The 15401-nt window shown below is 36.5% G+C and overlaps 1 protein-coding gene across 1 annotated transcript in view; it reads right to left on the reverse strand.

Moving 5' to 3' along the window:
* Window positions 1–161: 161 nt before the first annotated feature.
* Window positions 162–15401, reverse strand: part of LOC108966524 — a gene marked incomplete at its 3' end in the record, with an annotated part of 124545 nt that continues 109305 nt past the window's right edge. The window contains exons 5-6 of the mRNA XM_018929468.1: window positions 14980–15210; window positions 162–480 (exon numbers count right to left, since the gene is read on the reverse strand). Coding sequence (XP_018785013.1) covers window positions 162–480; window positions 14980–15210 — 550 coding nt within the window. The remainder of the gene's footprint in view (window positions 481–14979; window positions 15211–15401) is intronic.

A 15401-nucleotide genomic window follows, 5' to 3' on the forward strand; every position in this document is an offset into this window, starting at 1 on the left:
ATAAACCTTAATTTAATACGCTTTACGTGCAAACACCAAAGCGGAAGAAAACCAAACAAACTCTACAATAAACTGGCATATGAAAAAAGTACATGAACAAAAAAATATTCGAACAAATGCACGCACACAAGAACACAAACACATACATATATAGCACTCACCAATTTGTTCGACATTCGCTAAAAAGCCACCGGTGCAAGCGGCACTAACGCTGCCCGCCACCGTATTGTTGCTGCTGTTGTTGTTGCTCTGGCCGTTGGCGGACGCTTGCATATCGCTCGCTTCGCCCGCATAGAACTCCAGCAACAATTGCGCGCCACTCGATTCTATTTGTGCTGGCATATTTAAATTACTTCCGCCGTTCAATTCAATGAGCAACGTCGATGAGAGCGACGGACCGTCACGTACTTTGATGTACTGCGCCGGACAGGGCAAGCGCAAAAAGTTCAAACTCAGCGCAATATTCTCCTCGCCATCCACCTGTAACGAGAGCGAGTAGCGAATACATGAAATCGTAAAACTTTGGAAAAATAAATACAACAAAAAAATAACGTTAATAAAACACACACACACACACACATTGTTGAACGCGCGCGCGTGTGTGTGTATGCGTCGGTGCATGGCAACAAAAATATTATTTAGTGGGTGTATGAAATATTGCTCATATGCCAGCGGGCAGCAAGCGCCAACAACTAGACCGTTAGTTTTGAACGCTTGCTGCGTGCCTAGGCAGACCTGTGCTCCATATGCGCGCTTTGCCTTTGCGTGTGTGTGCTTTTTGTTGTAATAAGTTAGCAGATGTGCTTTCGGTTGTGTGTATATCTGCTTCTGCATATGAAATTTTACGTGCTAGTTGTTTCCTTGTTTGTGTAGTTGTTTTTGTTGGCTTTCTAAGTATCAAGTTGGAGTTGTTTTACGGTTGTTCACTTCATTAAAAACGCATGCGGCTGTTTGTGCGCGGCCATTTGTATGCAAAACTCCGCTATTAACTAACAACAACACCAATAATTCAACTAAAAACTGTTCTAATAAAGAGCAGACATTTGTGGGTGCAGGGTTGCAATTTTTATGGCGGATTAGTTTAGTTTGGCGTAAGATGTGAGTGAGCGGTTTTTGGAAGATATCGTTTCGAGCAAAAGATTTTAATTTTTTTACGCTTTGCTGATAACAATTTAACTATCAAAAAAGTTGGTTCAAAAAGTATATTCGAAGAGAGTAAGGAGTTCTTCAAAGCTTCACAATTGAAGGAATTATCGATATCCAACTAAGCTTTTGAACTTGAGCTCGAGTTGAAATTGTAAACGGCTGAACAAATATTTCATATTAAACTTTTGCTTGAGCTTGAGCCTAAAAACGCCCGAACGAATATTTCATATATCTAAATTTTCCTTTTATTTTGTATCTAATGCCGCAATGAGAGAAATTTTTTCCTAACTATACTTTCATACACTTTCTATATATTTCTCTCACTATTTTTGTAAGCTCCGAACTTTCATTTCAGTCAAAAATGCTTCACAGCTTATTGAGACTTGAGGTAGAAAATAATCCAACAGTTTGATTAACCAAAAGACATGATGAACGGCTGAAATGTGCTCGGATTTGGGTGGGAAAAGTGAAAAGAAAAATGTAATGACCAACTAGATTTTTTTATATTTTAACGGGGCAAATTTAGGTGAGAACGAGAAATAAGAATAATATTGCTATAAAAAAGTAGAATATTGATCCGAACAAGAACAAACATATGGCATAAAGTTATTTTTATGGGACATATGTAAATTTCGGTTAAACTGAAGGCCAATAATCGTATGTCTTTCCATGATAAAATAGCAAACCTTACCGAAGAGAAACGTCAAAAAACAAGAAAAAATATGGTGTCGTTTGCTGTCCTTATCGGTGTACTCCTCGGTCTAGAACCATCAGTCTGACAAGATTCTTTGTCGGACTGTTGATTTTTCAAAAATTTTTCGAGTCTAAGAGTACTAGTTGCTCAGTTTTTGAGCTATAGATCTGAAATTTTGCAGACGGCCGCTTCTCTTCAAAAGACTGCTCATTTGTCGGGATGATCTACATTAGATAACTACAGGGTACATATATCGTTACCTAAAATGCAAAACAACGTATCATAAAAAAAAAACGAAATCGAGTTTTTTGCATACGATTCACTATATCATATTGCATATGTATATGCATGAAATTGGCTATATTACAAAACTAGGCATAAAATTTGAAGCTTCCGGTATCAGATATAACCAATGGATAACCAACACATAACCAATATATAACCAATATATAACCGTTTATTAACCAAAACTCAATTTTTTCAATATGAGTGGTCTCTATCATAACTGTTTCGCTCCGCATTTAAACTTTTAAAAAGTGATATGGCGTTTTGCATTTTAGGTGACGATATGTAGCTGTCATATAAACTGAGCGATCAATTCCAAAAAACTGCTCGTATAGAAAACTTTTCATATTTGACATGATATTTTCACGAAATTTGGTAAGGATTTCCAAGCAAACTGTTCAGTTTGGACAACTATAGCATATAGCTGGCATATAAACTTTACAATCAAAGTCATAGAGTTTCTAAAAGAAATGGACCTGGGCAGGGTTTATAGCACAGGTGCTAACTTCGGTTGCATTCTCTTATTTTTAATATTAATAAAAAATATTTTTTATTATTAATAAAAAGCTTCATTCGATGGCTCATAAGTAACCGTAAGATTTTTCAAAATTTGCGCAAATAATTCACGTTAAAGCTACTTGATATATTAAATATCACTGCATTAGTGTTTTGACATGTTGAAAATTATCGCACGAAAGCCACCCGCATGCAGAGGCAGCAATCTAACGTTACAATCGCAACTGTGGTGAGGTGTCCAATATGTGATTAAGTTGTGGTCGCACTCGCAAAGCTTGATATGTGTGGTGTGTGCGAGAGAGCTTTAAAACTGTCAGTGATTTGATTAAACATAGTGCAAGCATAGAAAAATGTATTGCAACAACAACTAGAAAAATAGTACCAATAAATTCTCTCGGTGTAAAAGCATTTATCATAGTATTAGTAACAAAAACACTTGTGGATATAAATTTCCAAGCATATACATATAAATATGTATGTACATATATATATGATGTATGTTTGGGTATATATGTAGATATGTATATGAGTAATCTCCTATGATTTGCTGGCAAAGCCACACATTCATTTGCGTATAAATGCAGACAGACATACAAAGCGCTATAACGAATGGCAGGCACTCATATATGGAAAGAAATATTAATGTATGTATGTGTATATTTATCTAGTAACTGCGCTGATTACAAATTTCAGTATTCATAATTTATTTACTGTCTCTCAGGCATTTGATTTATCGACACACTTCACTCAAGCGCACACAGAAGCAAACACATATACTTTCACAAGAAAATATATAAAGTTTTCCTTTGTATATTTGCCTACAAAAAATATATAGCACATATATGCATACACACTTACATAAATGTACATATGAATATATGAATCGCTGCTCGTCTCTGTTAAAATATTGTTGAACTTTGCGTATAAAAGAATGCGAGCATGCCACCAATACACATGCATGCACACACATAAACAGGCATATGCAAGTGTATTTGCGCATAGCTTTGTATATTACTTACTAGTTTTACAAAAGTTTTTTCACACTAAAGTTTTTCAAAAAGTTTCGAAACACAAAACAGCAGCAGCAAAGTGGGTAAGCTGGTTAAGAGAGTATTAAAATGAAGCAGAAGCAGCCGCAGAGGTATGTAGCTGCAGCGATGAAAAGCGCAAAATATGTAGCAGTTAAAATGAAGTGTTGTGCAAATCTTGGAAACAGAAACACACACACACACACACATGTGTTGACTGAACACTTGAAGCACACGGCAGCATGTGAGTTGGAGAAAAGGATAAAAAGGTCAACTGCTGATTTGCCCACAAGCCACAAAATGGCAGCAAAATAAAAAGCCAGCAAGCCAACAAGCCAGCAAAAAGTAATAATAATAAACCAGCATACATACTGTATGCTGTCAAAACAAATTTGACATATAAAATATTGTCTGTTTACACAGATTTTACAAATTCAACAAGTGGGATAGCCGATAACATCCTGGTCAGGTGGTTTTTATTATACTCGTATTTGACCTATTGCAAATGCAAGGCTTGTACTCGTATGTGAGCGCTTTGTTAGTATATATATTACAGAATATGACACATATATGCTTGCTTTACAATTTTTAACCCTTTTGCAGCTTTTTTCTAACTTTCAAATGGTTATATTCACTAAATAAATGAGCGGAACAATATATCGTCACCTAAAATGCAAAACAACGTATAATCGAAAAATCGAAATTAATTTTTTTATTGCAATAGTGAAACTACATCAGATTACATAAGATTTTCATTGCCGCAGTCATATATAACCAATATATAAGTATTTTATAACCACTATATAACCGCTTTATAACCAAAACTCAAATTTAGTTTTAATATGGGTGGTTTCTATTATAACGTTTTTCCCTCGCCAGTAAACTTATGGAAAGTGGTGTAACATTATTTTGTATTTCAGGTGAAGATATACGTACAAGTACATACAAGCTTGTGCACATWCATACATATATGTATTTTGCTTATATACTTATGTTTTGAGTGCAGTTATTTGGAAAAACTATGCTAATCTGACTGCTTGCTTATATTTGGGCAAAAAGTAATTTAGTCAGTTGAAATTTTTACTTTCAAAACTAATATTTGTCCACATTGGCAAGTGCAATAACAAAGGTTTTTCAGGAGTTTACAGCAGAGGTCATATCAGAATATAATACACAAAACAAATAAATAAATATTTACATACAAATTTTCTATATGCATATACTACAGTGGGCAAAAATAGTAAAACTTTTTAATTCAAATTTCGCGCGAGAAACCATTCGCCGAAATAGTTTTTGTTTTTTTTGGTTGGTATGACTTTCAGTGACACATGTGAAAACTGTCACATCAAAATAATCATTAAAGTTTAGTATATGCTTGTCTCTTTGAATTACAAAAAGTGCATTTCGCGATTTCCACGATGAGTTAAATTATTCAGCAAAGAAGTTCCATTACATTTTGTGCGCAGAAACAAATTTTTTATTGAATAATTTCAGCGAAATATTCAAAATGTTGAAAAAGAGCTTCCTTGATAATTGTTTGTCGCGAGCAAATGTTTTTGATTGGTACAAATTATTCAAAAATCTATCAACATCAACAGATGRTCAACACGTCAGTAAAATAAAATAGGTGCTTAAGAATCGATGAATAATAGTCAGACTTTTTACAGACACCGTTGGACTATCGGAAGGTTCAGTAAAAAAAGATTCTAAAGATCATTCGGGCTTAAGGGGTCAGTAGGGTAATATTTTTTCAAAAATTTGTCTTTTCTTTGCATTTTCTRTTCCCTTATACCTTTAGAATTAATGTAGTAACCCACTTTACCCAATAAAWTSGGTTYWTGTRTTTCAGRTGATGCAAACATGAGAAATCGTGTCCGCCAGTGAAAAAACGCATCTCATTCATSCAGCCTCTGACAGATGCCAACAAAAAATTCTGAAAAAATTGGTTTATACACTCCACGATATACCTCATGATATGTGAAAAAAGTTCTATATTTATAAATATTTCTATGAAAAAAAATTTCAAAAATACAGGAAAGATTACGCTACTTACCCCTTCAGAAAAGTGAAAGGGCGATTGATCACTAATTTTTTTCGAAAAACAACGTCACGTTAACGTTTGCGAAGCAATGCTTTACGACCACCAGGATGCCGTGAAATATATTAGTACTGCCGATAAGTCTTGTATGTAAGCTTACGATACGGAAATAGCTAATCAATCGGCCGAATATCGTGCAGAGGTGAGCCGAAGCCGAAAAAACACTTCAAAGCAGATTAAAAATTGAGCTTATGTTGACAGTTCTCTTCGATTATCGAAGTGTGGTGTACTACGAATTCTTTCCGACCATAACTCAAGATGAAATGATTATTACTAATCTCAATTTACAATCAAGCTAAAGCTTATCGTACCAGCATGAAATTATGCCCTAAGTAAAAATCAATGTCGCAAAAAAATTGAAAATGTCACCGTAAAATGTGACTGCAAGTCAAGGAGAAACTCTACAAGTGCCCAAATGTCAGCAAACCCCGCTCCAGCTGTCTACCGCCCTGTCGGCCAGTTCATCTATTTATTATTTGATTGTCTCTCCACCGCCACCCCTCTACCCCTGTCACTCCCACTCGCATTCACTCTCGAACTGTCTAACGGGACGCTTTGAAATTCATACAGCCATAAAAGTAAATTAATGCTGTCCGGCGTGACAATGACTTACAGCAACAACAACGACAACAATAATAACCAGCACACAGTGTGCTGTTACTGTCGATGATTATTGTGTCCAGCCAACTCGTGCCATGCAATAAAATATAAGTTTTTTATCTTAATACGTTTTCATTTTTTCGCAGCAAGCGCTGAGCTGAGCTGAGCTGGCGTTGGCCGACAATAATAATAATATGTGCTGCGCACTGCTGTGTTGGTGTACAACTGTGTAAGTGTGTGTACAGTAAGTGGTTGTAGCCATATGGGGGGTATGAGCACTTAACAATCGCTACGTGTTAGAAACAAAGTCATTGCTATTGGCGCTAAAGCAGTTGGCGTCATAACAATAAAATTGCGAAAGAAGGACAAACGGGAGAAATAAACAAGCTTACACAAATAGATGAGCGTTTGTGCAAAATAAAGTAAGAAAGATGATAGTTGCGTATTTGTGTACGTGTGTGCTTTTTTGTGTATAGTAGAAGAGTGGAGTAACCCGCAGTGCTATACTAAAGGCTACAAATCCAGCATAGCAAACATGCACAGTCGGTAGCTAACCAAGTGAGCAAACGATGGTGCGTTCCACAGATAGCGGATGAGATAAATGCAGATGTTACAAGCAATTTTGGCATGCCGAAAAATGTTTAGACGAAAAAGAGTGAGCATTTATTTAAACAAAATTATTACTTAGTTAAAATCGGAAAAGATATTTAGCTGAATGTGAGCATGTTTTCCAAAGAAATCGTTTATACGCACACCCACAAATTAAGCAAAAACAAAAAAAACAGTTGCATTCCTCATAGTATAAAAAAGTACATAAACTTTTACTTCTTTTTGATCGATCACTTTGTATGACTGTTATATGCTATAGTGATTTGATCTAAATCAGATGTTTGAAGATTGGAGCTTTGCTTCGAGTTATAATCTAGTCCAAATATCGTCAAGATATATTATACATTTTTAAAGTTTCCATCCATCCATTTCTTGAACGTATCTTGTCAGTTAAAAAGTTTCTATACAAGGACTTGATTTTTATTGGTCAGTTTGTACGGCAGCTATATGCTGTAGTGATCCGGTCTAAACAATTTCTTTATGAATTGCGTTATTATCTTAGACAATCAGTTTTGCAAAGTTTCGTGAAGATATCTTGTCAAATGTAAAAGTTTTACATACRAAGACTCGATTTTGATCGAGTTGTTTTCTGACAGCTTTGTTTCAAAGAAGTCCGACATCGGTGGTTTAAACAAAGGAGCAGCCTATTAGGAAGGTAAGAACATGTGAACATTTTTACAACGATATCTAAAAAACTGAGGGACTAGTTCGCGTATATACAGATCTCTGCGTAAAAAGACGTTAAGTGAATAGTTAAACAAAGGCCGTGTAACTTTACTTAGAGTAGCTGCAAAAATGGACTCGAATCTGGTTTCCCAAGGCGTAATACTTATATGCTTGATTTGATGAATGGAGTTGGCAGTCTCAACTCTGAAGAAAGATCACTTTATAACTTTTGATGAAAAATAACTAGATCCTCAGTAAGTATCTCGGTTAACATTGTTTGTGTACCCGGTCTTATAGGAATAGAAAAAAATTAAAAGTGGAATTTACGTTCCGACCGTCATTTAAATACAATGAATAGGGTGTTGAGTAGCTTATCTCACTAAATTTAACAAATTTTCATCATACAAAAATACTGCTTATTAATCTCGTTACCGTGTTGATTTGAATCGAATCTATACGAAATCTTGATGTGCAATTTTGATTTAGCACCATCTGTTTGTCAGTAGGAAAATTTATCACAGCTGATTTGGACAGTTTGTAGTGTCAAAGTGAAACAATTTAACAAGCGAATATAATAAAAATTGAAGCAATATCAAAAAAATAACCAAAAATTGCAGAAACTAATAACACAAAAAGATGAGTAATGTGGAGTGATACTGCCGAAGCTGATCAAATAGAGTCGTAGCGAGACAAGAATTGCTGTTTCAGAAATCTCCAACATCAGTGAAGACAGTCTAGCATAGTGAATAGATCGAGGTTAAGCTAGTGCTTTAAAATTTTTGGTCCGAAGATGATATTAGTGCTTCAGTTTGCCACGCGAGACTAAGAGCTGCACCTACGAACTGCGAGAGAGTTAAAAGTTGAGTTAATTGTGTATTAAAGGATGCATAACTCCTGCATTTTTCGACTCTTATTCAAAACCTATTCTTTTACGACTCCCTTTCAAAAATTATCAAGCATTTAAGTATTAGCAAAGTTCATTAGTGCGCTAAATAGCAATTTACATAAAATCAGCAATTTTCTTTGGAATGCATCGCACATATTGACACTATCAAGTGCGCTGGAATTCTTTTCAATAACAAAAGTAAACGGATAGTAATGGCAGAAGGAAGCAGGAATGTGCAGCAATTTATTTTAATGTGCATTTCACACACAAGCGCGCTTAACACGCACTACAAATGCGTTTTATTTTCACACCGTTTCAACTCGAAAATTGCTATATGAGCGAGAAAAGCGCACAGACAGACACACACGCATGCCAGCACTCATAAGAGAGCAATGCGTGATAGCAAATTTGGCATTTGGTCGTAAAGTGTGGCAAACTAAAGCGTCTCGAAATGATGCGCCACATAAAAAAATGCGCAGCAATTTAGCAAAAGACACACTTTTGAGTGGCAAGCATGACGACAATGAGGCGTGCACCAATACCGTTGCGCTGTCAACAATGTAGAGAACGTCAGCGCAGCAGCACAGCAACAGCAACAAGCGCAGCAACAACAACTTGATCATCATTAGCAGCTTCAACAACATCCTTATCAACTTCACCGTCATAATCATCATCAACATCATTATCAGCGTCATTCTCATGAGCAAGCCCGGTAAACACTTCATTTTGTGTGTGTGTGTAGCTCGTGAACGAGGCAGCAGCGACGAAAGTAAAAACTAAAGTGAAATGTGTATTACACACTCACCGTCAATGCAATCTTCTGCGTTTCTTTCATGCTCGCATTTTTTTCATGCTTTATCTGTGGCATTTTTTCCGCTCACTTGAGCACTCTATTCAACATCAACTTCAATGTTTGACTAGCATTCAAGTATAGTACCAATCAACAAATCCACTCATGGCCAAGCAGGCACATACATATATATGATGACATACAGACACATAAGCACGCAAGGTGACACACATACATACACATAAGTGTGTCTACAAATGAGCGTCGTGTCATTGCAGCGCGCGCTGTGAAGTTCATTGATGACACACGGCACACATTATACACACATACACTTGCATAGTAATACAACTATATGTCGAACATAAAGTATAGTAAAGCATACCTCACGGCGGCGCGGCACAGCAGGTTGACCAAATAAAAATCACATATAAAAATAACATTTCCTGCGACTCACTGTGAATATTGCGCACAACACTGGCGTATGGCGTTAGCCGCTATGTCAGCGCAGCTGGCAACTTCCTGTAGACACACACAAACACAACACACATTATCAGCCAATCACATATGTATATATAAACATTAATTTTTTTATATRTATATATATCATATATATGTATATATACGTCATTTATGCTTATCAACATTTGTTTGATTATTGGCAGTTGTGTCATTGCTCCCTTAAACTTTCACGTGAACTTTAACCCACACATACGCTTACCACCTTCCGTGCTCGTCAACGCCGTATGACCACTTGACGTGCGCCCACACAAGCACACCCGCAAATGGTGAGTGTTTTTATTTACCTTGCGTTGCCAATCGTCCTCCACACCAGCGTTCGGCCTCATGTTTCTGTGTATATTTGGTTACACTATCACGTATAGACAAATTTCACCCACAATTTACCATTATTGCGGGTTGACCCCCATTTGTATGCATTGGCATAGTCGAGCATGTGGTTGGTTTCCCTTTGGGGTACGAAGACCCAACAGAAAAAATGCGGTGCAGTTGGCAAAGCAATGGAACATAACTTTCAATGCAAGTCATGTCAATTCGATCGAGCTTTCAGTAACTAGAGAAGTGTTGTTTCCAAGCCCAAATGAAGGAAATTCTAAGTTCTACATCTACTCTTTTTAACAGGTCCTAACAATTATAACTAGTAGGGATTTGGTTTTCAAGACCAAGTAGAAAAAAGCTTGAATTTTGCAGAAATCTAATTTTTAGCAAATCATAAGAATAATAAGGAGCAGATGCTATACAAATTTAATATATTTGATGTGTATAATTTTTGGTTGTTTATTGATTTGTTTACGGGAATTGAAAGAAGCGGAAGGAATTTTTGAAATTGTGTTATATGGAAAGTAGGCSTGGTTGTAGTCCACCAATACCAACTTACAACTTTGCGCCTTAATTTGGAGCTTAATTTTAGCACTTTCTAGCTTTTCGATTGATGACGTTTTATGGKCGTAGCAATATTTCTATAATACCAAAACTCCGTGGGCGTCAAGCACGTATTTACCAGTTTACATTAAGATATCTCAGCTTTTTCACAAGTTATCGTTTRTACGAACAGACAGCCACTCACCCGGATTTCAACCCATTTCATCATTCCGATTATTAAGTTAGTTTAGTTTTAGGTGATACAAAMAACTGTTAAATAAACAAAACTATTTTACTTGATAGCAACATGTTGCAARAGTATAAAAATGTGWYATAAGAATAAAAATGTGGAAGAACCACTCGCAAAAATTTCTCACTGGGTACGCACCACTAAACATTCACCTAACGACATTTGTATCTGTATGTGTAAGGAAAAGCTATTTGCCAATGTCCATTCACTCAAGACCTTTCAAATTTACCTTAACAAATTCTATGCTCTACACTTGGAGAGCAAGCACATTTAGAGGGGGCAGAATGCCTTGCCCCAAAGCCATCACACATCTTCGGTTTTTACCCACAGAGCAACAGAAATTGCAATGCACCCCAACAGTAGCGCCGAGTGGATGAACTATCATTTTTGCCCCTCGAATGCATCTGAATATTGGTTTTTGAACGAGTTCGTGTGCCACTTTTGAAGCCACCACTCGGCGCTCGTTTACTTAACAGTTTACTGCCACTTTTTGCTCCCTTTTTTGCTGTTTTTCTTTTTTCCACTTTTTTTTTTTTTTTGGCTTTAGACATTTTTGCTTTTGAATTTTTCATTTCGTTTTAGTCAGCCTCGGTTGACGGCAGTTTTATCCCCTACCGATTTTTCCTCACTGTTGCAAGCAAGAGTATATTTGCAGGTATGTGACGTAACACGCGCGTACGTTGCGTTATCACGTTGTCAGCGCTGCACGTGCTGGCATCACTACCATAGCTGCTGTTGTTGTGCTTGCTGTTGTTACGGCTTAATTGCAATGCGTTAAAATGGCGCTCTTCCATACAATTAACATTGGATTTTCAACAATTTGCCCGCACACTCAACACAGACACACACACACATACATCCAAACAAACCGATCTATGCGCAAGTGAAAAGTGTCGGTGCGACTGTGTGCGTGTTTGTACTTCGTATGTGCGGGGGGGAGAAACTTTATAAAAAATATCAACTGCCAGCTACACTGACATACATACACACTCGAATACTTTTCTGTGCGCATTTATATAATCCGTACAATATGTAAGTGCGTGTGTGTTTGTGCGTGTATTCATGCGTGTTTTTGTAAATGGCGAAAAAATTGTTCGGTTTTGCAACTCAACAGAGCTTCAAATTGGTTTCACTGCTATCTGAGCGATCCCGATGCCTGAATGCCGATGCTGAAACTTGTCGCTGCTTTATTTAGCCTTTAAAGTTAAACTCGCGCTGTGCGCTTTGTTATGGGCGTTATGTCACTCACTCACTCTCTCTTCCTCTCTAGCGGTATGTGTGTGTTTGTGTGTATGTATGTATGTGTCTAGTTGGAAATCTATCAGGTGTCAGAAATATTTGGTGTTTGGTGTTTGGTGTTTTCTTCTTGAAGTTCAAGTAATGCATTCTCCAGATCTAGCCCCCTTCGACTACTTCCTGTTCTCAGATCTCAAGAAAACTGCTGGGAAGAATAATTCGTCGAAGGAAGAGGAGATCGACAAAACTGATACATTGAATCAAAGAACTACAAAACAGGTATCGAAAATTTGGAGGGCCGCTAGGGTTGTATCAAAGTGCTGAAATCGCGAACCTCATTGAACACACTGACAAATGACTTTGACACAAATCCATAAATAAATATGGCCGCCATCAGCTTTTCAGTTAATGGTCGAAGGCTTGAGATTTTCGATGATAATTTTGATTTTTTAGAGAAATTGAAATATAATTTTTTAAAATTTTTTCTTGTAATCCGATTTTTAGACACCGCATTTTTCAGGTAATGAACGAATGATGGAGAATTTGGTTGATGGAAATTATCATTAAATTCTAATTTAAGTTGAAAAATATTTTTTTCTACAATTTTGTTTCTGGGAAGCCCTATTGCTAGACGCTGTATATGATCAGGTAATGATCGAAGGTGTCAAATTTTCGATTTTTTAAACCAAATTGAGAAACTTTTTGGAAAGCCGAAATGTTGTCAAAAAAATACCAGGAAAAAAACCTTTTAGTATTTATATAATAAGTTGTCTTAATTTTTGTATTTGAGGCTATTTAAATCAGTTCCGTAAACCACTTTAACTTTGTCTTCTACTAAGGCATTCAATTTCCTAGCGGGTTTCAAGTGCGAACAACATTAACGTTTGGTAATTGAAGTTTACGATATCTCTACGTCGATATGTGAAAGTCAATGGATTAAATGGCGAATTGAGACATTCAAGGAGTATTCAGATGACAGCTCGTTTGTTTTTGCCGCTCTTTTTTTCTCGTTTTATGCCCTTTTGAGCGTCATAATCCATATACGCTTATGAAACAAATATGCGAGTACATAAAGAACACACACAACTTGCAGTAAACGTATATGTAACAGCATGGGCTTGCTGCAGTGCAGAGCAAAATATTCGTTTATTGCCACTGGGACAAATATACACAAACCCTACCACAGTTTACACACGCATATATATATACAATCGTAACTTAAGTGGCGGCAAATGAAATGATAGCAAAGTGGAGCGATTATGTTTTTTAATTAAGTAAATTGGAGCTGCTGCATGCTGACTCGTGGAGGGGAGCGCACTAAAGCGGTATACAGTGCATAGATAATCATATGAAATGGACAATTTAAGAACTGCGAAATGCCCTAAATGGATTAGCGCATATAGCTTTATATATAGAGCTAGTTACATATGGATTTGTTTGTGTGAAGATAAGTGCTCGTGGCTGCCATGCAGATAAGTAAGCTGGAGTGTTGGTTAAAAAATATGCGCTAAGGATTATGTGCAATATATAAAATTATGTATATGAACTTGGGATAATCTCATGGCTCGTTAGCGGTAAGCCAATTATTGCTAGCTAAGTTGGTGAAGTTATTAACTAAATTATGGAAATCAAGGTTTGCTAACAGGCAAATTTGAGTATATAAAATGACTTCAACACAAGCAGGCAGGGAAAAGTATGTCAAGAATTGTAATCGAGAGGGCAGCGTGTTCGCTTCGTCGATCTTAGGGTGCCCGTTATTTCCCAAGTTCGTTCGTTTTTAGAACTCGTTCCCCAAAGTTTAAGTTTTTGCTCTAAAAATGGATCCAGATTTTTTTTTTTTCAATTTAAACCGTTCTTAAATCATAACATTTTTCACGATGTTTGTAAGAGCCAGAAAGAAACAGCGGATACCCAATAAAGTATATACATATGTAAATGATCAGCAGGGCGAATTGAGTCGAATTAGAGTCTGTATGTCGGGTTGACCAGCCTTCTGTCTGTATATATCCGAACTAGTCCCTCATTTATACCTAAAAGTTTGCRCACGTTCTTTTCTACTGAAAAAATTAAAAATTGCACTTCTGTCCAAGCAGGCGATGTCGGACCACTGTAGGAAATAGCTGCCATACAAACTGAACGATCGGAGCAAAGTGCTGTATGGAAAACTTTTACATTTGAAGGGTTATCTTCAAGAAATTTGGCATACGCTATTGCCTCACGCAATAATTCAATCTCAGCAGAAATTATTCAAATCGGATCACTATATCATATAGCTAACATACAAACTCACCGATAAAAGTTCTTGCAAGAAATCTCTCGTAGTTGTGGGGGGTATTATAGCATCGATAGAACCGAAGTTAAGGTTTGATCTCGTTCTATCTTAAACCTACACCGAATTAGCGTACCTTGCTTTCAGCGACTTTTCCCTGCTTTTAAACTTCAATGGAATGCTCGCTGGAACGTATGTGTTTTTACGACAATGCGGTAGTATTTGCCGAAGCTAAAGTCTATGTTGAGCAGAAAAAAGAGTTTTTGACCATCTGGTCCGAAAGCTAAGCTAAATAGCTGCAATCGCGCAAATCTAAAGACAAGAACTTGAACGCAGATGTTTCAATTGAAGACCTACTTTTTACTGAAGATAAAAGTAAAATCTTTTTCAGAAAGCAAGTAAAAAAAATGAGGTTAGAAATCGAAAAATAGTTCGATATTCTGGTACGAAAGTGAGGTTAGAAAGCGAAAAATAGTTCTTAAATGCAATTATTTAAAACTATCTAATAATAATTTGCAATGCCACTCACCTGTATAAGCCAAAACGAGCGTCCCGGACAGCTTTGTGTGGCGCCTGCCAAAATGCGCTTCGGCTTTGACGAGCCCAAATGTACAATACATCCACAGCGACAGCCGGGCCCAATCTCTTGGCTGACCTCGGTGCGATTAGCGGCAGTAAAGGTGGCGCCGCTGCTTTCGTAAATACAGTCCCAAGTATCGGCGATGGCATTGCCACATTTTTCGGTCTGCACTGAGGGGCCCTGCAGCAAAGAAAAACAAAAAAAATTAATAAGTTTAAAATTTAAGTTAAAATTAAAAAAATATATATATTCAGAGAGCTTTCAGTATAACAATAAATACTTTATATGCGTTATTTTTGTATTTATTATAAATTTATTAAAATATAAAATAATTTAATTTTTATATCAAAATAATTATATAMAAAAAATAT

The sequence above is a fragment of the Bactrocera latifrons genome, unplaced genomic scaffold (assembly GCF_001853355.1).
Source record: "Bactrocera latifrons isolate USDA-ARS-PBARC rearing strain unplaced genomic scaffold, ASM185335v1 scaffold_163, whole genome shotgun sequence".
Lineage (NCBI taxonomy): Eukaryota > Metazoa > Arthropoda > Insecta > Diptera > Tephritidae > Bactrocera > Bactrocera latifrons.